Raw genomic sequence first — 27,645 nt, forward strand, 5'->3', positions numbered from 1 at the left:
ATTAAAAGGTGCCAGCCTAACAGATTGGGTGTGTTCCCCTAAGAATGAGAGCCTCCAATCCAGTGCCGTGCCCCTCAGGCCCGCCGCTGCTATTCTATCCGCTAATATGGTGTGATCCACGGTATCTAACGCAGCGGACAGGTCTAGTAATACTAAAGCCTGTGTGCATCCCCTATCTGCACCGTCCTTCAGATCTCTTTGGATAAGCAGAACTAAAAGATCCGGCACAGAAGAACTTCTATGTCAAATACAAATAAATGCAGCCTGACTGATGGAACTATGAGCCTGCTCCAAAGATCTAATCCATAATACATTGGAAGATACCATCTAAAAGATCTCCATTTAAAAAATCCGATGCTTGAACCCCACAGTACTGAGATACAAGCATAACTACGTCATGTTTACAATTCAACCTCTTGTGCAGTAAGAAGTATCTAAACTAGGATTCCATTCCTGGCTTGCAAGAGAACAGCAGATCGCAGGAAAAGAAAATTTCCTGATTACTCAATCAGGATTTTCCCATCGCACCTGTACTATTGAGATTAAGAATAGAAAGTGGATGGCCCTGAGGAAGGTGGATATTAACTAATTCAATCCACCGAAACGTACGTTGGCTAGATGTACTCCCGGCTGACGGCCACACCATGGATGGATAAATAGGATCTCTACCATGCAGTGTACCAGCACATCTTTTTAAGCTTGGTGGTGAATGATAGGTTGAATGTGTGCATGTATGTTTGGTTTGAGTGAAGGTAGAATGTAGTGAGAGGTGCGGCATGATTAGATTTGTCATTACAAATTCTTCTTTCTCTTGATGGGGATAAGAAAGGCAATCACCATATCATTGAAAGTGTATTCATGTGTATTGCAATTCGAACTATGATATGTGCTGTTCATGTGTCTGTCATGTTTTAACTGTATATATGTAAAAATATTGCTTTTTCACTTTATCTACAAAAATGATGCTTTATTATGTTTCAAATCAAAAAAGTGCACTATAGAGTAAAAATATTAATTTGACTAAAAGAAAAATATGTTTTGAATAACATATTTAAATGAAATCTTGTAGTAGGCTTTGATCCACTCAGAATAGGAAGTCCACTAGAGCGTGTGATAGCCGCAATGAAATCATTATAGGTCGTGTGGGAGTATTCTGTTGTATTTTATTGTTGGCTTTCCCCTTCTCCCAGACCTAGAAGATCATCCACTACACTCAAGATAACTGATTTGGTAGAGTGTGATGGTCTGAAACCTGCCTGATGGGAGTCCAGAAAATGAGTTTCTTTGATGAATGCACAAAGAAGTTTTGCTACATGTGCCTCCAGCATTTTTGGCGGATATGGGAGGAGCGATATTGGTCTGTAGTTGCTCAGAAGGCTGGGGTCTACTTCCACCTTCTTTTGCAATGGGACCAGCACTGCCTCTTTGAAAGCAAGTGCGACCACCCGTTGCTCTAAGGAGAGATTGAGAAGAGAAAGAAAGGTATCCAGAAATTGTGCGAGGAGATCTTTTTGTATCCTAATGGGACAAGGGTCATTGGGAGAGCCAGATTGTGTCTTGTTTCTAAGTTCTGTGAGCCGATCTAAGGTAATGTTTTGAAAACTAGACATAGTTATGGGGTTTGTAAATTGCTTTTGTGATTTCCATTCTTGAGAACTAGAGGAGATAGAGTTCTGAATGGCCGTAATTTTATCAACAAAGAACATATTCAGATTGTCACATAAGACTTGGGAAGGAGTAATGGCCAAAGCAATCTTTTGTATGCTCTCCATCTTGGGCATTGCCTTGTTACTATATTAGAAAGAGCTGAACCTTTTTACTTTTAAATGTTGTCATAGGAATTCATTCCATGGTAAGGAGCATAGAGGGGAGTGCTCCTTGGTTCTTTGCACTAGCACACCATATTTAGATGTACTACATTTGTCAGGTGCGGATATCTATAGCCTCTACCCTCAATCTGTCAATATTTACTATTTTAAAAATATATTTGGATTTGTTTTCAAAGCTAAGCACCCTGTTTGTTTAGAAGGCTTTTTTTGCTTCCACATTGGCAACGTTATAATCAGTTAGTGCTTTTTCATACCTTTTCCGTTCCGCAGGGTAATAGCTTCTCCGCCATTTCCGTTCCGCCTTGCGGGTTTTAAATTTTACTAGATATAACTCTGTAGTAAACCAATAGGAAGTTTCATGCCGCCTCGAACCCCTCTCTTTCCTTTGTAATGGGGCGTGCATCTCACATGCGTGTAGTTGCCAGTTGGAGATGGCGGGAGTGCAGATTTCAAGGTATTAAGGAACTCTGGCAATCGGACCCGATTCCAATTTCTAGTCAGTATTTTTGTGCCACTCAACGATTTAACTAAGGATAGGCCGTTTATATCAAAGTGTATGAGGTGGTGGTCTGACTACGCACACGGCTTCACCATTAAGTTGCAGACCAAGAAGTTAGAGGTCCATAATTGGTCTAATGCATGCCCTTTAATGTGTGTGGGTTCCGTTATATGTCCTTCTAAATTCTGGTTGTTTAATAAATCTGTGAGCTCTTTAGAGCCCCGACTCCCCCCTTTTTCCGTAGACCAACAGTTCAGGTCTCCAAGCAGCAAAAGTTTTGCATAGTCTATGGTAAGTGGGGTCGGGTAGTTAGCTAGTTCAGTGACAAAATCTCCTATTGCAGTGGGGAGGGGGTCTATAGATCAGTATGCACACTAATGTGGATTTGGGAAATATTAGTTTCAGTGTGAGACTATCCACTGAAGCCACTTCAAAGGAGGCAATAGAGGTGGCAGAAAGATCTTTTTTGATGATTGCTACTACTCCTCCTCCTCTTTTCCCAGGAGGTCTGTTGGCCTGCATCAAATAATAATTACTTGGAAGAGCTGCTTGAATTTCAGGCATAGATTCCAGGGTTAGCCAAGTTTCTCTGACTAATAGCAGATCTGGGGCTTCAGTATCTAAGAAATTGAAAATTTCTAACTGGTGCTTGACCATGGAGCGTGTAATGAGGTAGATTATATTTAGCTCTTTGGGATCAGAGGTCTTTGTCGTAGTAATGACTACTCATGCTGAGTTGGGGGCGGGGTTTCATATACTGGGATAGGCAATGGTGCAACAGGGTCGAGGTTTAAAAGTCTGTAGCGTTCTATCTTGTGTTTGATGTTAGGCGCGATCCCCTGAGGCCAGTGAGTGTAGTTCCCATAAAGAATATTTAATTAATTGGACATGGTGACTGGCCCCCGGCCCCGTGCGGCCGCGGGTGGGCGCAGATGGGCTTGTCTCCGGCGCGCCAGTGGCGCACCCGCTGCGTGAGTCCACTGCGCACCCAAGTCTCCATCCAATTAAGTAGTAGCGAGAGCCCCTCGGCTGTTTCCCTAGTCCTGGCCCCTCCTCCCGGCAAGCAGAAGTGAGTGAGTCAGGCAAGGTCAGGCAAGATGTCTGCCCCCCTCCGCAACAATCGAGCACTCAGATCGCGGCGTAACGAGGGGGCAGCACTTTAGATCCCCGCCACAGCAGGACTCAAGTAAGTGCAGAATTAGATGTGCAACAACTCTATTAAAAGCAGTTCTGGGTTAAAAACAGACACAATTTAAAAATAATGGCGAATGACCACCATGCGATTGAAGCAATGAGGTAAAGGTATAGCCTACCATCCGGTAGGACTAACGCTTGAGAGCTGTCAGGAAAGCCCCCTCCCTGCTGCGCGCCCGCGTCTCAATCCAATTAAGTAGTGGCGAGAGCCCCTGGGCCGCTACCCTAGTCCTGGCCCCTCCTCTCAGCAAGCAAATATGACACCCATTTGTTTAGCACAGGTGTAGCAACGGATGGGTGCAGGCTGGTCACACAAAGAGAAGAAGTCTTTAACTTAGGGATACTGAGGTCAGACTAGTTCAGTGAGTCTGTCAGGATATAGGATAAGAGTGGAGCTGATTGTGTAACTGCTATGTTTGTTTATACCCGATGGTTTAGGGGGAATTGAGAACCAGAGGTGTGGCTCTGTGGTCATGCTATTGTTCAGTGGCCAAGGGCGCATGCAGTACAGAACTGCGGTGGGGAGGCTCCTTTGAGCACATGGAAGTTCAGAGGTTATGTAAGGGGGCAGGTAATGGTGCCATCTGATTGATCAGAGTAGGAGACCAGTGCCAGACCTCACCATAATAAATGTTAAAGGTATAGAGCTGATGAAGATGATGAAAAAGGGCTCTTGGATATAATGGTCAGGTGAACAGGCAGGCAGTGGTTTAGAGAACACTCACCATGCTCAGAATGGAGGGCTGTGAGGGCTGAGCACCCACAGCACACTCTGGACCACAACACTGCCATACCAGAACTGGGAAATGGCATACACACTTCAGGCCACTGTGAACTCACTATACAGCATGGCTCAATGCACATTGGTGTGCCGGCACACACACTTTGGAGCACAGCAGCCACAGGAAGACACTGCACTGCGTGCATCAGAAAACACTGCACACACCGGAGTGCACTGCAAACACTGCACCACACACATCAGAGAGATCTGCATGCACAGGAGTTCATTACAAACACTGCACACATTAAACAGCCCCGTAAGACACCAAACTGAGCACATCGGACAACACTGCACACAAAGGAGTGCACTACATATACTACACTGCACACATTGTAGAGCTCTTACCACCCGGGAGTTTGCTGCAAACACTGCATTGCACACATCGGAGAGCAATGCAATCACTGGTGGGCACCAAACTGTGCACAGCGTAGAACACTGCACACTCCGGGGTGCTCTACTCCGGGGTGCACATATCAGAGAGAGCTCCACACGACGGAGTGCACTGTAAGACACTGCACTGCCCTCTCACTGTAGAACACTGCAATAGCAGCAAGACACTGCACTGCGTGCACATGGGGAACATTGTACATGCTGGAATGCACTGTACAACACTACACACACTAGAGTGTACTGCAAGCACCACACACATTGGAGAGCACTGCACATACTATATGACACTACACAGCACTTACCTAAGAGCACAGCAAACACTGGAATGAACTGCATTGAGCACAGCACAAAGTGGACAGCGCTGCATACACCAGAGCACTGCACATAGGACATCGTGATATTTTTATAGGTAGTGCTGGGGAAAAGAGAAGTGGGTAAACGTGAACAGTTGGTAACTAGCCGGGGAAAGAATGCGGTAGACAGAAAGATAAGCAAACAGGGAGGTGGACACAGTGGTTTAAGTGGGATGAAAGGTCGGCAGGTTGGGTCCTCTAGAACAGGTGTGGGTGACCAAAGAAGCATTATTAGAAATCCTGTACAAGAGTCATGTGCTATGTCATAAAAGACATGACAACATTTGTAAACTAAATTACTGTGCATCACACACTGTGCCACTTGACCAGTGTTTAACACAAGGGGAAAACATTGCAATGATAAATCTGGCCTATAGAGTTTGATATGGCCCGTTTCAAAGTCGGGTTTCATTTAATGCCATGTAGGAGGCCTAGTCCACCACAAGCCCTGGAAGGACATACATGCATAAGGTCACTACATGGCTCCATGTTATTGAGACACCACCTTTCCATTTCTTGGGCTTTACCTTTACATATTAGTGCATGCTGGGAGTTGTAGTCTTCTTGGATTATTTTATTTGGCCCAATTGAAACAACCAACCTGATAACAAAAATATGTAGAATTCCAGAAATGGAAAAGTCATATCCCAGTGACCTGAGGCCATCTGGTTACCCTACATGCAGGTAGAAAGACAGGTGCACAAGAAGAGGTACAGGCTGACTGCCAGAGAGACAGCGGAAGTTGGCTCGTTATGTTCCTTTATCCCAGCTTTCGGTGCCTTTAGGACGCTGGCCATTTAACTCCTACCACTATTCTCAGGCTTACCTTTCTCCCCTGTTTCCACTCGACTCTACCAACAGCCTCCATAGGTTTAATTCGCAGCTCTTCTAATGCAGAGAATCAGTATGCCGAGGATTTCCCCATAAAACAGTCCCAAGTCAGCAGCGTCAGCTAGCGTGATGCATCAGAATATGGCAAGTCAGTTTGCGAGAGATCCTGCGTGACCCATGAGGCAGGAAGCAGTAAATCTGGATGACGAATTGTGGCCATTAGAGTATGCGGAACGGTGCTTGTGACTTGCAGTGAGGTGACCATTTTACAATCACATCTGGCGTGCAGTGGGAGGCCAGTGATGACATCCAGGACATGGTGAAATTTAAAATCAAGCACGATGCATGTTCGCAAAGGACGAAACTGCGGCTGTGCAGTTGGTGAGGCTGCGTCCACCGTACAACACAACTCTGCAAGATAAGAGCTCAAAGACAGCTCGGGAAACTGATGCAAGCATGAGAGAGTACAGGAAGGCACTGCGCTGCGCTGTGCACACAGAATTACACTACTTAAATTCACTGAACAACACCCACCGGAGAGCACTATACACACTGGAAGGTACTGCAGGTACTGTATGGCACTTCAAATACAAACTAGCATTTGAAATGCAATAGGACTCGCATTTACGAGAGACCTATTGCATTGCAAACAGGAGTCGTCACGGACAATGTGGGGGGGGCACGTACAACTGGAGTGAGGAGGGGAGAAGGCATGGGCAACGGGAGTGAGGGCGGGGGAGGGGGGAGAAGGCAAGGACAGCGGGAGTGCGGGCAGGGGGAGGAGGGAGAAGGGGCAAGAAGGCGCGAACAACAGAAGTGCGGGCGGGGGAAGGGGGGGTGTAGGCACAGACAATGGGAGGGAGGGGGAGTAGAGAAGGCAGTAGGAGAAGCTTATTCAAGAAAATAGTGCTCACAGTCTAAATAACATGTACCGTGTAACACTAGAAGTAAAGGGGCCAGTAGCCATGGGAGGCTACAAATGACGACATGGCTGTAATAAGGAGGGACTAACAAGCCTGTAAACAAATTCGAAGGCAGCATTTACAATGGACAAAGACACAAGCCAATGTAAAATATAGGTGGGGGACTGGGTGGGGCTTCCCTCACGTACTGAACTACAGCAGATCTGCACCAAAGCAGCGCTTGCGCGCTGACTCTAGGCTCGACCGAATAAAGAATATTAGCAGATTAATGCAATATATATATATATAGAAGCAAAATGTGCAATTCAAATTTTTACAATATTCTATAGCTCTGAAGGGATTTAAAATTGGAGGCTAAAAATTAAGTTAGTATCCTCAGATTGATTCATGAGAGCAGTAGAAGTGCATAAAACAGAATATAGTATGGGAAATGAGTGGTCTCAAAAGCATTTAGAAAAGCTCAAAACTTCCCATTGAGTTTTTACATTTGTTTATGAATAAAAGAACATATTTCATAATTTGTATATTTGTTTGATGAATACTTATTTCAGTGTATCTATTGTTTTGTGGCTCAAATTATCCAGACAGTTTAGGCCAGGGTCCCAGTCTTCCAGTAATTACTGAATGGGGGTACATAGATTCCAATAATGACATGGGGGGGTCCCTAGATTTTAGTAATGATTATGTGGGTGTCCACAGAAGTCAAAAGGTTAAGAGTCATAGGCTAATAACCATAAAGTTTACACGTGGGGTACTCTTTACGAAAGTTTCTGTGGGTGTTCAAGCTGCGAAATGTGATGCTAAACACAGCATATATTACCTAACCTTTTGAAAAGCCCACAGGTATATTTTAAAGTTGTGTTATGCTGTATAAGCATTTGCTCAAACTTCAGTTAAACAAGGTCTTAAGGGGTAATTTAGAGTATGATAGACAAGGTACTTCTCCCAAAAAGTGGTGGAGTACTCTGTCCAACAAACTGACGGCCTGCTCCCTCTACTTAGAGTCAGACGAACTATCATGTTTTCAGCGGTGGAGCCCTTGCAGTCTCGAACGATGGAAACCTTAGATCCAGACCAGATGGACATTGGGGTGTCAGGCTAAGTACCTCAGACCATCCACCCTCTTAAGGACGGTTGATATGACGATCTTAATTTCCTATAGACAATCGCATGGATAAGCCCTGTGGTCCCAAACTGAAGAAAAAAATAAAAATGACCTTCACTACCTGTGAGAAAATTCCATTGGTGTCAGGATCATTAGTTATTTGTTTTTCGAATACAAATTTCTGCTATCAGAGTTTGTTTTGGGGAAATAAAGAAGTCAAACAACTCGCTGCATGAAACATTGGGGCCATTTAACAAACCTACAATGCCTTCAGAGGAGCTGCTGCAGTGGCACATCTGCCAGGCAGGTGGAGATATATACATATTGGAGGATTAATCCGCCAAGGTGGCAGAGCTGATTACCTTCACTACCCTGGTGGATGGCAGGATGCCTACCATATCACTAAATAACCCTATTTGTTTTGTTGTCAAAGAGGTTTCCAAGTATTCCTTCTTCAGGTACTGAAGTCTAAGATCATCTAGGGTTGTAGATTCTGAAGCAGAAACACAATACCCGGTTACTCATTTGCATATAATTCCTGTGCTTCAAACCTTGCGGTAGAATCCTCCTCATTGTGATTCTCCCAGGAACATCTGCCTGGAGATCGGCTTTCTACTCCACGCTGGGCTACATGTTTTCACATTTCCATTAATCATGGTGGCTTGTTTCTCACATTTGATTTGGGATTTAGTCACCGCAAGCACAAAGCTATTCCAGTAGTCATTACATCAGTTTTAATAGGAGAGGACATATGCATGTATTTCTTGGTTTTGTTTTTACTTTACTAGTCTTCTTTCCTATAATGTGCCTATGGACAGAGGTGTAACAATAGAACCCGCAGCCCCTGTGGTGCGGGGAGCAGCTCCAAGGGGCCCCCTCTGGCACAGTGCAAGGGTGGGCCTGAGAGCTCTTGACTGGGTGATGTCCCCCCTCCATGCACCGTGCAGGTGGTCGGGGGGGCTCAAGTTTCATTACGCAACCGTCTATAGAAACCTTCAATCCACTTTGCTTGAAATCCATTATCTTTTAAAGTATGGATGCAGATCACCCCACTAGATCTTCAAATGACCACTTAAAGTGGATTAGTATCTGGGTAAATACTCTCTCATCACTGGACTTTGAGGGCTTGATTCACACAGATAACGTACACTTTAGGGTAAGTTGATTCTTTTGAGTAAGTTTACGGCTTTTCGATATACACATACTCTGAGTGTAGTAATTTATTACTAAAAAATAAAAGTAGTAAGTCCAGCACTACACATTGCCAATCATTGGTACTGCCACTCCCTCCTATAGAAAATAATGAAGGTATAGAGTTACAATAAAACCCCCACAGGAAATAATGTAAAATAAAATGTAAATATTTAAAACAGTTAAAGGAATAAATGAATATAAATTAATGTTACAAAATATATAAAACTTTTACATATTTATTATTTAATTATAACATGTTTTATTTAATAGCCTATTTTGAATTTTTTAAAAAAATAATATTTTTCTGGGTGAGAATTTCTTTTAATTTAAACTTCAGAAAAATAATTTATATTTTTAAATATAATTCTATTAATCAAAGTTTTAATTCAAAATTAAGTTAACAGTGCTGTAGCATTGTTAAATTTAGTTCTACATTTAAGTAAATATATAACATTTATTTACATAAATATCCAGTATAAATATATGTGTAATATTTACTTCTGAATTAAATAAATGTTTTTGTTTTTCCCTATACTTTACCATGCGAAGATCGACTGTGAGTCACCCTATGGTAAAGTATAGAGAAAATGTAAAACATGTATTTAACTTAAAAATAAATATTAAAAATGTTTTTATGTTAAATATTCATGTAAAAATATATATATATTTACTTTAAATGTAGAACAAAATAGGAAATAGTACTGCACTATTAAATGAGATTTCAATTAAATATTATCCTTTTGGTCCCTGATTGAATACCATGTTTCATGTCATGATACTGATGATGTCCAACATCCTCATGGTACGTGGATGTGCAGTTGAGAGAGTAAATCTACATTTACCTATTTATACTTACCTAGACGATATAAAGATCATCGATATTCTGCAGACAATATTGTTGCATGTCAGTATTTTGTTACTGGATATTGTGGTAGAACACTGCCATGGGAGCAGGGATGCAGTGGGTGTAGAACCAGTGGCTGCACCTCCTAGTGGGTGCAGGCTGCAAATCAGCGCGTCAAATTTTGACAGCCTATGCTTTGAGAATGTTCATCGTCTGCACAGGGCAGGCATTAATTGTTCGATGCTTTGTGACCCCCAACAATGGTCATCAAAGATTTCTACATGACAATTCAAATCAGAGCGGTTGTTTATGATGGCCCCCACCCTTCCAGCTGCTCTCAGTCAGCACGGTGTGCACTGTGATCCATAACAATCAGTAAATCTCTTGCAAGACTTGTGTTGAATTGCGAATATTGACTTTGCATTTGCAATATCAGTTGCACCAATATTGCGATTGCATAGTCTTTTGTGGCTGTGGCTCCTTATCTTCTTTCCTGACATTCTTAATGCACTGTCTCATGCAGCCCTTTTCCTCTATCTTGCTGGACCCAGGGTCTTCATCATCTCCAATGTGTCTTCTAACCGTACAAATATTTCTATCTTCAGGTCTTTGTTCCAGCAGTTTCTTTATGGATTTGCATACAGCAGCTGGTTTCAGGCAGGTGGGTATCTTCCGTATTGCTATATGCAGCACAGTGATGTATGAGCTTAATCTGTCTTCATTATCTTCCCATCAAAGTATTCCCTTCCAAGTCCTACATTTTACAGGTTTTGGAAAATAGAAATGTCAAGCAAAAAATTGTATTGTTCCAGAGTCATTAATATTATTACACCATTCGCTGAGTGCCCTTCTGCACCCCTTCACAGTGATACAGCGAAGTCAAAAAGGATTCTTAAAGTTTCACCTATGCTTTTGAGGTTTTCATCTATGCATATTTCAGTTCGTTCTCTCAGGTGTGAGAATTAGATTTGATGTCAATGGTCTTGCATTGCCATCTGTAAAATGGCTGCCACATATGAACATGTGTGGTCTGTGACTACTTTATGGCCACAAATGTTACTGTTGTGATTGTGAAGGTCAATGCATCTGTGCCTCGTCTTGATTCCTGAAAGCTCTGTCCATTAATGTTACTTGAATTTCAAGATACGTTAACACAACCCCATGGACTCAAAATTCTCCTTAGGCAGCTAGAACAAGACTTTGAAAAGATCCAAAGACCAAACAACCTTTGTTTGCACAATGAAGATGACCCTGGATGACACAGCCTGAATAAGAAGTTTGTTTCCTAATATGCGTTGCTTCTGTGACCTGCAACCTAGTAGTACTGCCTTAATAAGCATTTAGACTAATACAACCTGTCTCCCATGGAATTAAGTGGTGGATGGCATGTACGGATGGTGGTGAGGTGGGTGGGACAAAAATATAAGTAAAACATAAATTACAAAAAATAATTACAGTTACCTTCCTGGCGAGATGTCCTCCTCACTCGTGTCTTCTACAGTCAGGCAGTATCAGAGTTATTCTAAAATATCTTTTCAGTTTGATCGTGTTAAAGCAGATTCCTTCAGAAGTTTTCAGTGGATGATCTAGGTCTTCATTCCCAAGAAAATGTTTCTGTCTGTCTTATTGTTACACAGGATTCAACCATACATATTTGTTTATCCATTTGTTACCCGTTGTGATTGTTAAATGAATGCAAACTACCTGGTTGACTCCTCAGCAAATTTTAATACCTAACCACACACAGGATAGTACACCCTATTACAAATGTCACTGCAACCTTAGCCAAACAATCAGTTAATTCAACTCAACAGTAAATTTCTAAAATATACATACAGTAGCTCAGACTCCAAAATCTTTTTCCATTCACGCTTCTTCATAAAGAGTCAGACTGGATTTTCCAAGGTACACCCAGATGCTATGCTCCCACTGTGGCATTTTCAACTTTTGTCTCATGACCTCTTTCTCTCTCTCTCTCTCTCTCTCTCTCTCTCTCTCTCTCTCTCTCTCTCTCTCTCTCTCTCTCTCTCTCTTTCTCCTTCTCACACACAGACACACACACACATCCAGCTGAAAAGATTTAATTTAGAATATGTAGGCCTGTCATCAGTAATGCAATAAACCAATCACTCATTCAAGGCCATGTTCATATTTCTTGGAATGGGGGAATTATCTCTGCACAGCCTGCGGAATACATGATGATGTAACCTGATTTTCATGTGAATGAACTCTAGCTGTGCAGGCATAGATAACCATAACCTATAACCCAATACTCATAATCTTCTCAGTGGATACAAAGACCAGCAATAGAAGGTGAATGTCAGAGCACTAAAGTATAATTTCTTCCACGGCGGTCAGTCCAACCGGGGACGAATGGGTAAAAAGATTTTCACACTATGGTTCTGCCTTTCCTTTCTTACATCTCCCAGCAACATCCAGAGCCACAAATTCACAAAGACACAAGATTCACCAGAGACCTGAGGTTTATAATGATATCTACAAAGAGGCAGACTCTAGAAAAGTAACCATGTAAGCTGAGGGGGGCACTGCATCGACTCCTCAGAATCCGAGTTCTTCTAATGCTACTCATAATGGCCCCAATTCAACCCTGAGCTAAATAAGATTTGGACATACACCAGAGTTAGAAGTCCATTGAATATGTGGATGGATATTTAGATAATTTAGCTGCATTTATTTAAATACAATGTCATCTTATAGCTGAAATTGTAATCTGCATGCAGTCTTAGAGAAAACTGGCTTTTCATCACTTAGTTTCCCTCAAGTTTACTGTAGATTAATTTCCTGAATGATACTATCTGAAATGTGCACTTGTGCTACCAACAGTGAAGGTGACAGCATATTGTTAGCGAGCATGGTGATGATCAGCCAATGTCCACAGCAGTTTGTTACTTTTGACCTGAAGCTTTATGATAATCCTGCAGTTGTGTCATTGATGACCCAGAGGTTTGTTAGAATGTTTCCTTTAACATTACAAACTGGGTCAACTTGTCCATAGTCACTCTAAAAGCTGTGGTATTCTCAGATTTCCACTCTGATTCATAACTGCAACTAGTATGAACCTGAAAATGATTCAGCATTGTTGATCTGCCTTTAATTATCTCTTCTGCTCTGAAACAGATGATGTCACAGCGGAAAGCATGGAATCTCGAGAGACGAGTTGTGTGATGAAGCAAACTCAGTACTACTTCGGTAGCATGAATGCCACCTACAACTCAATGATTGACTGTGGGAACTGTTCCAGGTAAGATGTTTAGCATCCTGGGACAAGTAAGGAGCAAGCAACCCAAATGTCTAAGTAGGAGGATTTCTGGTCAGCCACACAGAGGAACCTACATCTGTAAATGATAAATGTGTGATCAGTCGGGAATACCAACAAGTAGGTTTACATGAGGGAACATGTGTTACCCAGGAGTAGCCAACCATTAATCTAAAAGTGAAGAAATCCTAATAACGGAAGCCTCAAGTCATCAAATGAATGGTGCTCAAATCTGAATATGGAGAACTTCTAGAATTGTAGGCATTTAGATCCATCCAGCTCTCCATGTGCTGTAGAGCATGTGGTGACTAAGAATGGTTTCTCAACAATTAGCGAAAGGCTGATGGAAGGGATCTTGGAGGGAAGCGCAGCTGACTGTGAACAGCTACATAGTCCACTGGCTGACTTCACTTAAGTGAGAGAGGAATCCTAACAACTGTGAGGATTCAAAGAAGAGAGAATTGAGCTTCAATCTATGTTTTTACTTGTGTATTTGTCTTGACATATTTTGCTTTACATTGATGAAAACATGACACATTTCATTCTTCGTGTATGTGTACATTATGCTTACTTACAATAGCCTCGATGCATTTCAGGTAGCCAGTACCCTTCATTAGAAGGTTTCCATTAGAATGAGGAGTCAATGACTAATGACCTGTTAATCAACAAATGACAACCTGAAATGAACGACAAAAAAAGGAATCTCAAAACAGTTATGGTTGAGGGAACTAACCATGTGCATTAGTTGAGAATCAGTTCTGAGATGGCAACTCACTAACCAGTGCCACATGTGCACATTGCTGAACACAGGGTAAAATGGTACAACTATTTGCGCTTTGATTGTAGGAGGAATTCTTTTTCCAGACTTTAACCAATGGGTCTGTCCCAATGGCATGCGCAATATAGATGGCACACCATTTGAACCTACAGCAAAAAAGTAACAATAAACATAGGATGTGCATTTATGACTAAGGTTTCCATTATTATAGCCAAAAGAACTTCTTTCCCTGTTCAACAATTTGTTGCTACATTTTAACTCCTCCCCTTATTTCAGTTCCGTGGAGCTGCATTATTTGAGATGTATTAACAATGAATACTCAGCAATTCGAACGAGGACACCATTCAATCCCGAACTTTCCATGTTTTAATTATTATATTTATGGTTACCTGCTTTCAGTTATTATTTGTTGTCAATGCAAGGGGTTTTCAGTGCCATCCTTTGTTTATTAAAGGGGTATTAAGGTGTTAAAGTATGTGGGTATCTGTGTTTGCGAATGTGTGGTGCTGAAAATGGGAATGGAGTTTTTTCAGTGCTTAATACAACCTTATAGCCTGCTGCTGAGGGCTACACCAGTTGTTAAATGCCCTGAATCCGAGTTATAGGCCCGAGCCACAGGCGAGGCACTATAATGGAGAAGAGGGCCTTTAACAACCGATATAGCCTGAGACAGAAATGCTATTAGGCTAGTGGAACACTCCACCCACTGAGTACAAATTGTTCTAAGTTAAAAAGGGAGAAACAGACAGCCAAACTTTGGAATGTTGGAGCAGAAGGCTTATGCCAGTCATTATTAGCCCCTAGCCACTTCTTTGCCTTCAATGGAGCACTCAATATTCCAATGTTCCAATAAAGACCGTTTCTGTTTATTTGATTCCTTCCCTTGTTTATTCGCATTGTTAGTTCTTCTGTCATTCTCTCCTGCTCCTCACTCGATCCTTAAACCTTTGCCTGCATTTATTTAGCTCTTTCATGTAATTTCATATTATTTCTCACCTCCCTGCCTGTCATGTTTCCCAGCTATCGGTCTCTTCTGCCCAGCAGGCCAGTCCCTCCTCACATGAAGGATGTGCATGGCTGAAGAAATGTTTGCACCTCATTAAGACTTGATTGCAGCAGATTAAAGGTTAATGGTACACACATTGAGCACACCATCTGGCTGCTCTTTTCCTTCAGTAAAATGGCATGGATAGGCTCCATTATCTTCTTAATGTATGCTGATGAGGTGAACCTTTTGTGACATAACTCCAGTAGGTTTTGAGCGTGACCTGCATGAAACCTATCCTTAAGAAACTCCACATTTGTTTGAAGATTAATGTTTTTAAAAGTCGTGGCTTTGAAAGGTCCCATATAAGTGGGTGCTTGACCATGAAACAATGGTTAATTTCAAATCTGCCTATGAAGAGTGTTTTCCCATCAGCTAAGTAAAATATATCATCATAACCAATTGAGTCAAATAGCCTTGGCTCGTAGTAAAGATTTCCCTCATAAACCGATAGGCAGAAATCATTTTAAGCATTTGATTCATGCTGATAAGGTAAATTCTTGCAACATTATTACATACAGTAGAACATTTACCTTATCAGTCATGATCTGTTTTTTACAACAAATAGAAGGGAACATATGAGCTAAGTTTTGCTCTTTGGACCATTTTATTCCAGCCTATCCACTGAGACGGGAATTTGAATTGTCTAGTTTCCATGTTCTAGCTTCAGCCGCTGTGATCCACTGGGCTACAATTCTGCTAAGAGATCATTGGGGCAGTAACTGAAGGAACATCTAATCTCTGGCTATAATAAACACAGTTTGTTTCTTACAAGTGTAATCATCCTTTACAACTCTTTGAAATAACTGAAGAATGTTTCCAGTGCTTGTCTTGTAGTCCTGAAAAGGGAAAAAACATAAGTGAGTTATCAAGTAGACCCGGTATATTGTTCAACATTGAGAACATCTAACTCTCTATTGGAGACTGTTTGAGCTCATAAAATAAAACTTTAATTAGAATTATCATTTGACCATAAATTAAGGAGCACTGTAATAGGAGCTTGGGTGGATATATCCTATTATCAATGGCACATATTCTCTCTATAGGAATGACTTACATGATTTAACTCATATGGTGCTTGATCGTCCGGCATTAAAGCTGCCACGTAGAAGGGTCTTACACCAGTTATTCTTAAAGTACACAATGGCATCACCGAATGATGCATTTACATTACTGGCTGCACATTAAAGTTAGTCTTTTTTTAATATATGCTCACTTTGTTGCTATTCATGGGATATCTATTTAGTTTCTATTGTATTTGTTGATTTCTGTTTGCAATAAAGTGACATTGATTGCATTGATCAGCTGCATGAAGGCTTTCTACTGAGGGCATGAGGTGTATATTGTGGGGTGTTTGATGCTCCATCATAGCAAGCCAATGTCATCCTGCCCTGTTCTTTGCCTCAAGATGGCAAAAGAGGATTGATCTAATAAAAGTGATAATTCTGTCTGATCGAACCCTATTCCTGCTCTCTCATGGTATAGGGAGAACCTTGCTAAGGAATTGAATCTGGATACTGCTGGCTGTATGACCTTTGGGGACAGTAAGCTGTGCTGTACGAAAAACAGGTGAAGGTAACAGAGGATCTCTATGATCTGCTAGATGCCTTTGCTTGTTTGATTTGTAGGCCTAACTTTGAATAGTCAGCATAGTGTTACATAGGCGGAGACCTTGTAAATGTAGTAAGACCACCAAGTCAGGGTCTGTGTACTTTTGTGAAACTTATCTTTGCCTTTTTTCATGTTTTGATTGTTGGACTGGCCTTACAGGAATCTTCTGTTTAATTGAAAGTAAACACAAGGGCAGCTAAAAAAGATTCGATTTGGGTTATGGCCTATTTGAAAGGAGTGTGTGCTCTGCTGTGCTTCTGACTGGCATGTTTGAAAGCTCTGCAAGCAACTTCACCTTTGTGTTCTGTTCTCATGGCAACAAATGGAGTGACAGTGGGTTGTACATGTGGCATCCCCATGAGTCAAGCCTTTTTTCCAGCACCCTTGGGCCCAAACTTTATTCTGACTTTGGTGGCAGTAGGAGTGAAAGTTTAACGTCGTTGTGTCAGAGCTCATAGCACCACCATTGGCAACACTACCCACCCCACCACACATAGCATGCATGCTAATAAATAAACACACCACACAATTTTTGTTTGGGTAAAACTGCTGCAGGTTTATTAAATACAACGTTATGTAATATGGTGGATTATCTTACGGGCGATCCAAGGGCAGTCAACCATCTTGGCCGCCTGCCCGCCTGATGAGCCAAGCAACACTGGGGCGAACCCCATCGGAGCTGCCCCTTCTGGTGATCCTCTTCCCGGATCACGTGACACATGGTCCCTTATTACTCACGCCCCTTTCAGGGCGGAGCGTAGCAAGGCAAGCCCCCGGTTGTTCAGGTCCACAACCGCCCGAAGGACTAACGGGGCGCCGACACGGTTTTCCAGGTACCTCCCATGAGGCTCCTGGGCTTTGGCTCTGGCACCCCCTATGGTGCCACGCAGAGGTACCCTTCTGTACCCATTTGCTTCCAGATTGCCCTGTAACTCTGCCTGCAACGAAAAAGGACAACATTACAACATTCTCTGCCTCCTGCCTGCCACAAACCACGCCGGGTAAGCGGTAGGGTGGGAGACGGCGTGTCCGGCGCGCAAAAGATGACGTCCAGATGGTGGGGGGAGGCATATATACACCTCCCCCTGTCCTCGCGCACAGGAAGTGCCGATCGCCTAGAGCGCCGCAACAAGGCTGGGGGGGGACTCCTCCCTGAGTCCCTGCCCATAAGGGGGGCGTGGGGTGCCCCAGTGGCACTAGAGGGCTGCCCTCTTTAGTGGCCACCTGCGGGGGCCTCGGGCAGCCGCATAGCACCACCATTGGCAACACTACCCACCCCACCACACATAGCATGCATGCTAATAAATAAACACACCACACAATTTTTGTTTGGGTAAAACTGCTGCAGGTTTATTACATACACTGTTATGTAATATGGTGGGTTATCTTACGGGCAATCCAAGGGCAGGGAACCATCTGGGCCGCCTGCCTGCCTGATGAGCCAAGCAGCACTGGGGCGAACCCCATCTGTGCTGCCCCTTCTGGTGATCCTCTTCCCGGATCATGTGACACAGGGTCCCTTATTACTCACGCCCCTTTCAGGGCGGAGCGTAGCAGGGCAAGCCCCTGGTTGTTCAGGCCCACAACCGCCCGAAGGCCTAACGGGGCGCCGACACAGTTTTCCAGGAACCTCCCATGAGGCTCCTGGGCTTTGGCTCTGGCACCCCCTATAGTGCCGCGCAGAGGTACCCTTCTGTACCCATTTGCTTCCAGATCGCCCTGTAACTCCGCCACAGCTCTGGAGGTGGCCACTGTCGCCGCCAGAGCCCCCCACTGAAACAGCTATAGTCTTACCCGCAAACTCTCCTGTCTAGAGCCTCCTGCAAATCTAGATAAAAGAGAACATCCCTACTGGTTATAGATGCCCCATCTATATCCCAATAGCCCTTGACGTTAGCCTGGATCAGCTAGTGTCTGATGAAACAAAAGGTCCTCTTGGCCTGTGAAGTTGTGCCAAGAACTATTCACCCCGTGCGGGAAAGTTCCACTGCATCACATGACTCAGCAACATGCCAACTCTGGGCGGGACGATTGCAGACACCATGGCTCACATTGCCCCATCTATTTGCTGATCTCACCTAGCTGCCGTCCTTCAAGCACCGTGTGTGCCTGAACCTCTGCTGCCCACTTGCTAGGTGACTGCTCCCCCAACCCGCCTGCCTACTTTGGCTATTACGGCGAGAAAGATTATACTTAACCTTTGAACAGTCCCTTTGCTTGCTAAATCATGATGCACAGGAGTGTTCATAAGTAGAAGTGTGTGACAATGGACAAGGGGCCCTCCTGCCCTTGTCATGTAGCCCTTATTCCTTATGGAAATTTGACCGTTCAATTCTCCCTGTGGTGGAACCCCCTAGGCATACGGCTTAGAGAATCTGTCTGATTTAAGCAGTACGCCCTTGACGTTAGCTTGGATCAGCTAGTGTCTGATGAAACAAAACGCCCTTTTGGCCTGTGACGTTGTGCCAAGCACTATTCACCTCACGCGGGAAAGTTCCACTGCGTCACATGACTCAGCCCCGTCCCAACACTGGGCGGGACAGTTTCAGACACCCTGGCTCACCATGCCCCACCTATTTGCTGATCACACTGGCTGCCGCCCTTCTAGCACCGTGTGTGTCTGGACACATGTGTCTCCCATCTCTGAGACAGCAGCTCACTTGTTAGGAGACCGTTCCTACCCCCGCTTGCCAACCTAGGCTATTAGGGCGAGAAGGATTATACTTAACCTTGGCACAGTCCCTTTACTTGCTAAATCAATGCGCACAGGAATGTCCATAACTAGTCATATGAACACTGAGCACGGCTGCACTCCAGGACTTGCCCTGCATCCCATATTCTTTATGGGAATTTCAACAGCTCAGCTCCCTCTGGTGAAGCCCCCTAGGCATACCCGCTTAGAGAATCAGTCTGATTCGATACAGGGCGCACTGCATGTAATCTAGTGCCTAACATTTGATGTGGGAGGTGCCACACACCGCCTAGGTCATGGGAACCTAAAGGAGCACACCATTTTCCCCCGGGCGTACCTCTAAATGGGACTGGCTCCACCCAGCTGTAACGCCAGAGACCCCAGTCCCAAAGATGCCCCTTCTATTGTCTGGTTCTAGCCCGCAGAAGGATAACCCAGGGGGGGCAGACAAGTGTGTGGAACCAGAGGGGAAAGTTATGTGCAAATACCTGCCCTTTCCTGAATTTTGGGACTCCAAAAGGTCGATAATACCCTGTCGCCATTTGGCACTAACGCAGTGTTTACCAAACTTTTCAGCGCCACAGCACACTTGTTAGCTGACAACTACCACCACCCGCCTGCTGCCCTGGTTAAAGCACGGGTGAATATGTCTTAACTGAAGCTACCTGATACCGGCCCTTGGCTGCAGGGGAATGCCCACCCAGTGTACATGGTACCTGATTCTATATGGTGCCCGCAGGTGTTCCCCATGAAGGCCCTCGTAGCCAATTCCACAATGCAGTCTCAGTATTTCACAGTGCCTCTCTTTGCATTGAAATTTCCTGAGTAAGTGTAAAATTATACTTTCCCACCATTGGGCTGGTAACCGGTGGCAAAGGCAGACTGATATTTTGCGGCTTCTGACATTGCCTCCGGATATATACTACAAAACCACAGTACCTACAACACGCCAGTGCCCTTGGCTTTAACAATGCTTGTTAGTTGTATAAGATAACTGAAGCCACAATTCTGGCCTCCCTGCGTAGCATATTGAAAATGCTTCCATTCTGAACTGGTGGGACTGTCACCTTAACGTGTTGAACATTCATTAAATGTCCCCCTTCGATGAATAGCAAGCCCAACCGCAAATGGGACCATTACACTAATCAACTTCCGTAACAGCCAGACAGGTCACCTGCACGTAAGCCAGGTGCCGAAAGCTTACGTTCCTACCCCCGCTTGCCAACTTAGGCTATTAGGGCGAGAAGGATTATACTTAACCTTGGCACAGTCCCTTTACTTGCTAAATCAATGCGCACAGGAATGTCCATAACTAGTCATATGAACACTGAGCACGGCTGCACTCCAGGACTTGCCCTGCATCCCATATTCTTTATGGGAATTTCGACAGCTCAGCTCCCTCTGGTGAAGCCCCCTAGGCATACCCGCTTAGAGAATCAGTCTGATTCGATACAGGGCGCACTGCATGTAATCTAGTGCCTAACATTTGATGTGGGAGGTGCCACACACCGCCTAGGTCATGGGAACCTAAAGGAGCACACCATTTTTCCCCGGGCGTACCTCTAAATGGGACTGGCTCCACCCAGCTGTAACGCCAGAGACACACATCTTAAACCTCTTTACTGTTTTTTTGCCACTTGGCACCCTTCTGGTTGCAGCTGTGTATTTGTAAAGCGCGCACATGCCCCCGGGGCACGATGTCGCTGACTAGCCAGTGTATGTTACCCACTCGCTGATACTTATCTATCGCTAACTGCCCTTTCATGGATTGAAGGGTTGCTGGATGCTACCCAAGGACTGAAGACTTAATGCTGCAACCCAGTTTGACCCCAGAACTTGGGGACTACCCAATTAGTGACCATGCCTTTCATGGTACATCTACTCCAGCGCTTGACTATCAATGTGTTAGGGACCCCAGTCCCAAAGATGCCCCTTCTATTGTCTGGTTCTAGCCCGCAGAAGGATAACCCAGGGGGGGCAGACAAGTGTGTGGAACCTGAGGGGAAAGTTATGTCCAAATACCTGCCCTTTCCTGAATTTTGGGACTCCAAAAGGTCGATAATACCCTGTCGCCATTTGGCACTAACGCAGTGTTTACCAAACTTTTCAGCGCCACAGCACACTTGTTAGCTGACAACTACCACCACCCGCCTGCTGCCCTGGTTAAAGCACGGGTGAATATGTCTTAACTGAAGCTACCTGATACCGGCCCTTGGCTGCAGGGGAATGCCCACCCAGTGTACATGGTACCTGACTCTATATGGTGCCCGCAGGTGTTCCCCATGAAGGCCCTCGTAGCCAATTCCACAATGCAGTCTCAGTATTTCGCAGTGCCTCTCTTTGCATTGAAATTTCCTGAGTAAGTGTAAAATTATACTTTCCCACCATTGGGCTGGTAACCGGTGGCAAAGGCAGACTGATATTTTGCGGCTTCTGACATTGCCTCCGGATATATACTACAAAACCACAGTACCTACAACACGCCAGTGCCCTTGGCTTTAACAATGCTTGTTAGTTGTATAAGATAACTGAAGCCACAATTCTGGCCTCCCTGCGTAGCATATTGAAAATGCTTCCATTCTGAACTGGTGGGACTGTCACCTTAACGTGTTGAACATTCATTAAATGTCCCCCTTCGATGAATAGCAAGCCCAACCGCAAATGGGACCATTACACTAATCAACTTCCGTAACAGCCAGACAGGTCACCTGCACGTAAGCCAGGTGCGGAAAGCGGGAGCCCTTTGGAAACGGAATAGCGGCTCACAATCCCTGCGTTGGAGACCAAATTGACCTCGTTGTACTGCGAAAGAGGCACATGCAGAGACAAAATAACTATTCTTGGCAAAACAGAGCCTGTCCGTAACTTTTGCCTATATTGGGACAAAGGATGAACCATGATAATATCACTGATCAAGTCTGTGGTGTCATATATGCTACCTCTGGCATATTTCTCATAATTCGCCATATATGACTGACACCGCACTCTCATCCTGTTCTTTGTGTGATCTTGGCCCACTTTGGTGTGAGCAGAGCCCCGTGAAGTGTACTTGGCTTCTAGGCCGATAATGCACAAGTGTTAGGTGAGAAAGATGAAACCATACTTGCGGAGCCCCGACCATAACCGACAACCATTTTACCATTTGTCATCAGTAGCACATACCTCAATAAGACATTGATAAGGGCCACATGCATAACTCCTGGTGGCCAAAGGACCTTGTTGGCCAAGCAGCGAAATCTTCGCTCAATGCAATAATACGAAACAGACTTCTCACGGCGCACGCCACCCAGGCACCAAACAGGACACCGAGGTTTACACTGAACATCCCAACTCCAAAGGAAAGGCACCACAAACCCAACCCCCTGCGAAAGTCACTCACCAAGGCACCGCTGAAAGATCCACCCCTGAACAACGCCTTCAATGAATAGCAAGCTCAACTGCAAATGGGACCATTACACTAAGCAACAACACCAATCAACGGAAATCAACCATACCCCCCTGTAAAACAGGTAAAATGTGTGTGAAACCCAGCCATAGCCAGACAAAACCATAGAAGCAGTTTATCTGGGGCATTCTAGAGACGTAACCGATACTAGATAACCTGTCCCTTCTATCTGAAACTCGATAATCATTAACAGAATGCCAGGTGACTTAAAAGAGGCATATCACTGTAACAGCTCCCCGCGGTGCAAAGGCTCTTGCTATAAGAGGGAACCTCAAATAAGGTGCTTTCTTTACCTGCCTTCGCATAATCTGCGGTCATCTGATCTTGGCTGGTGGCGTGCTATACCTGAACCTAACGGAAAATGAAAACTCTGGAACTGCAGCCATGAAAGCTAATTAAATGAAGACCAGTGAACCAAGGCAACTCCCCAGGAGTTTAAACTCGCAAAGCTGAAGTCATGAGAAAATCGACACCTTTAGGGGTACGAGAGCATGTTGAAAGTGATCCCTTAATAGCCTTCTTGAATGCTTTAAACCTATGAAGCATAAGGATGCTTTGACCACCTTTGGAATTGCCCACATTTATGAATGGTCCCTTGATTATCTGTTAGCCACCCACCGGTTAGCCAACTCCATGTGCTTGCAAAGCACACAGTTCCTTATCAAATTGGCGCCAACCAAGAACTAGTTTCTTTTCATTCTTCTCAACCTGTGGGAGCAAAACTAACATCAACGGTCGCACTACCGACCCACAGCGCTCTGATTACCGACCCCGGTATGCCTACCTGCAAAGCTTCACCATGCGCTGCTTGGGCCATGTGTTCCACACTTACAACATCACTAAAAGGTTTCTGTTTGATCAAAACGGAACCTCCTATATGCTAAGTGGTAGGGTCACCTATTATTTTCAATAATAATAGTGAGCTGCTGCTGTGTTACCGTATTGAAAACACGTCACCATCCCTGAATATTGTATGCAAACTCATTTAGAAATTGGAAGAGTGTGTCCGTGCACTGTCAGTGACTTCCCCAAAGTGGGCATAAAAGAGCTAGACTGTATCAAATTCAACTCTGTTCCAAACAGGGCCCCCCAAATAAGTTTCTACTAAGGGCAGCTGCTAATACTACCGCATGTGCTGTTGTGCACGAGTATGCACTCCTGACCTCAAACCTTCAAAATGCCGTGTTAAAACGCGCCAGAGCCCCCCACGCATCCTGAAGAAGGCTGTGCATTGCCAACAGAGAGAAGGTGTTAATCAATCAATGTGCGCCCCGGCAACATCAGGCACGTCTGTGTTTCCCCAGCCGACCATCAACATTTGCTGCGATACGATAACTAAACATTAAAAGCCCCTCTGAGGCAGTAACCGCAAAACCTTCTCCCCTCCGTAACGAGGGTAAAGGGTATGGCTAACCCGTGCAAGCAAAATTCTTTGCATAGCAGTTGTGTCGCCCGACTAGTATGTTGCTGTTTCTGCCCTTGCATTCCAGGTATATGATACACCAAGAACATCATACCTGCAACATGTCAGGGTTCTTGGCTTTGTCACAGGTTGTTAGTTGCCTAAGGTAAATAAGCAGCACTGTGGCTTGTGTATAATATTGAAAAGCTTTCACTTAACGCCGCCGACACCATGACAATGTTGCTGCACTGCCCTAAACATCATTCTCAACAGAACAATGCAGCGAAGGACTCGATGTGCCTCCCGTGAAATGTGCACATTTCCAATTTCCAAAGTACAAAGCTCTGTATTTACTGTTTTCCTAACCACCACAATAACACAAAGCAGCTGGGAGATCGAAGCCATCAGAGACCCGCAGCCCCTCCCGTTCTCACATTGAAGAGCACACGCGACAGCGAAATACAATTTATCACAGTATAAATTTCACGGCAGCTCATGTGCCCCGCAGCCGTAAGGGGGTGTAGGACATATCTGTGGGAGGCGCGCGGGTGAACAGTGCAGCTAGCCAGTTGTAATTCCTAAACAGATTTGGAAACACTTTACCTACTGGATAAACCTGTTTAGTAAATACAAAATTGTGTTTTAACGATCAAGTCCTCTGTTTTAAGAAATCAAAGGGTTTCCAACCTGGTGCCAATCCTACATAATATCCGACTCATAAATAATCAGCACAGCAAACCAAATCAAACAAGCACGTTCACAAACTCACATACACGACATCGAGTGGTGTGAAACAAGCGTGCATTTTCACACATAAGTGAAATTGTGAATCGTAGACCAGCCATGTTGCTGTTTACACGAGTCTGTAAAGGGCTACAGACCTGGGGTCACCACCCGATTTCTGTATTTGTACACCGGCGCCTGTCTGAATAACAGGAGAGTTCAAAGACACAAAAAAGGCTAGAGATCAGAATGATATCGGTGTGTCTCACTCTGATGCTAACCATGTACCGATACCAGATGTAACACAACATACCACGCAGTTTGTTTCTCTGCAGAAGCAAACATGTAAACTTAAACAAGATGCAACAGTATGTGTTTCTGCTCAGACAGTCTGTTATACTTTAATATTTGCATCATGCTTTCGAAAAAGAAAATTTAAGCACGCAGTAGGGCTAGATTATGTTCGCTTAACAGGGCATTTAATCATGGCTAGGGAAAAGAACAGGTAGGTAAAATGATCGACTCTTTGTTAACATCCATATTAACCTTGTTAACCAGTGCTTAATTTGTAAAATATTAAGTCCAGGTGCTCAAATATTTTTAGGGGGCCACACCCACGTCCCCCAAATCCACCCGCTTCCTCCAATGGCTCCACTGACTTACTCTATTGGGTCCACACACATCCTAAACTGGTACTGCTAAACAGTAGATGTAATATCCCTGTACAGATAGCTGCATGTAGTGCTCCGATGCCAGTCAGTAACACTTCACAACACTTGAAACACACTTTTACCAAGTTGGACCCTACAGCACAAGGGGGACCGTTTATCCACATGAACAATTATCACATGGAAGGAACCAAGCATCACACGAGACATTTTTAATACACAGTACTTGGTCTTTTAACACACAATTGTGACGAAGGATCATCTTAACTCAGTGATTCACTGTACCACACAGATATTTGCCACAAGTCAGGCTCTTTACCACACGGATGGAACTTCATCCTTCCACTGGGAACTTTACCACACTGGCATTTGTCAGCTTTTCTCACATGTGTTTCTTAAACAAGACCTTTACTGGAGGGATTAACAGGTGGCCGTTGGCCCTGCGGGCCTTTGATATTACACACCATGTAGCGTCCATAAAGTTTTTTTTCAGAGTGAAACAAGACCTCACATATTCAAAACAGGAAAGGGTCACCGAGATTATTTACAATAATATTATTTAGCTTCTGTATTACAATATTGAAAACATACCTCACTATCTGAATATTAGATGAAAACGCATTTAGAATTTGGAGGAGTGTACTTGGGCCCCTGTCTGTAACTTGGCTGAGGAGGGCATGAAAGAGCTGAAACTGGATCATAAAATCGAAACCTGTTCTGAACTGGGTCCCACAAAATTAGTTTGGCCCAGGGACCGCAAAATCCTTATAATGTTCCTGATCTGTCCTTCCTAAAACTCAAGCCTTCTCCCTCATTTGTATAAGTATTAAGTGTGAGTGTCAAGTTGAATGCAGCTGGGAGGCTCTGTGTTTTGTCTGACACGTTCAAACACTCATTTTGTCATGTAGGTAACCTGGACGTCATAAAATAGCAGCTCCTTGCAACCATGGATCTGGGCTAAAATACACGTCTGTTAAACTGATTAAATACACAGATAAAATGCTTAGGAATTTAACGTCACAAATAAAAACAGTTTTGACATTAAAATGCACAAGTCCTTAAAAAGAAATATGTACTACATTGCCTTTTACAAATCAGTGGTAGTTCATAGCCACAAACAGATTAAATACAAGAAAAAATTATGTCAATCGGAGCATTCTTAAATAGTATGTGAACGGTAAAAATGTTCACAATGGGTGTATGTTGTCGGAAGAAGTGACATTCTAGATTTAGCTTATTTTTGTGATAATATCTTCATTTTTAGGTACGCCTGGGTTGATAGCAATATCAACTGGGGAGAGGATGGGGCCTAACCGCCAGCGCTGACAACCTTTGTGCTGGGTAACCAGATGCGAATCTTTGTGTCAGCTCAAAATACTGTGTTTCAGGGCAAATCATTAATCTCCCCACGCCTACCAAAAAATGAATGCCTCCTTATGTAACCGTAACTTTCGGGTCTAGGCACTCTATACATCTGCAAAACAAAACAAACAAGCATTTGCAATGCAATAGGTCTCACATTTGCGAGAGTTTAAGCTTTTGGCATTGTAAATGATAATGCCTTGAATTCATCTGTTTAGAAAACTGACACATAAATAAAAAGCATTGTCGTTTACAATGCCAATAGCTTAAACTCTCGACCTTGGAAGGGTGGGGGGGGGGGGCAAGTGAAAGGGGTGAGATGGTGTTCGGCATAGGACGGGAAATCGGGGAGTACGGAGTACTAGCCAATGGCCGCCGCACGCCTTTATGTGCAAAATGCATGCCTTCCCACTCCAGGTGTGCGGCCGCCATTGGCTAGTACTCCCATGAACAGAAAAGATGGCTGCCACTATAGTTAAAGCAGACCGCCGTGGCAAAGTAAAGAAAGAAAGGAGCATGGCTGCTAAAGTCAAAGCGGATGCGCTGACAACGTAAATAAAGAAATGAGCGTGGCCACTATAGTGTAAGTTGACTGCAATACCCAAAAATGTAAATATCGATTAAAAGGTGCACGCTGGTTTTGTAAATATGACGCGGCCACCATTACTAAAAAAATATTAATATGGGCGCTGTGCTGCG

At 44.0% G+C, this 27,645-nt stretch overlaps 1 protein-coding gene across 1 annotated transcript in view; it reads left to right on the top strand.

The window, feature by feature from the left end:
* Window positions 1–27,645, top strand: part of CACNA2D2 (calcium voltage-gated channel auxiliary subunit alpha2delta 2) — a 1,194,468-nt gene that overhangs the window by 1,142,098 nt on the left and 24,725 nt on the right. The window contains exons 33-34 of the mRNA XM_085627677.1: window positions 10,549–10,604; window positions 13,082–13,205. Coding sequence (XP_085483803.1) covers window positions 10,549–10,604; window positions 13,082–13,205 — 180 coding nt within the window. The remainder of the gene's footprint in view (window positions 1–10,548; window positions 10,605–13,081; window positions 13,206–27,645) is intronic.

The sequence above is a fragment of the Triturus cristatus genome, chromosome 9, assembly GCF_964204655.1.
Source record: "Triturus cristatus chromosome 9, aTriCri1.1, whole genome shotgun sequence".
NCBI classification, from domain to species: Eukaryota; Metazoa; Chordata; class Amphibia; order Caudata; family Salamandridae; genus Triturus; species Triturus cristatus.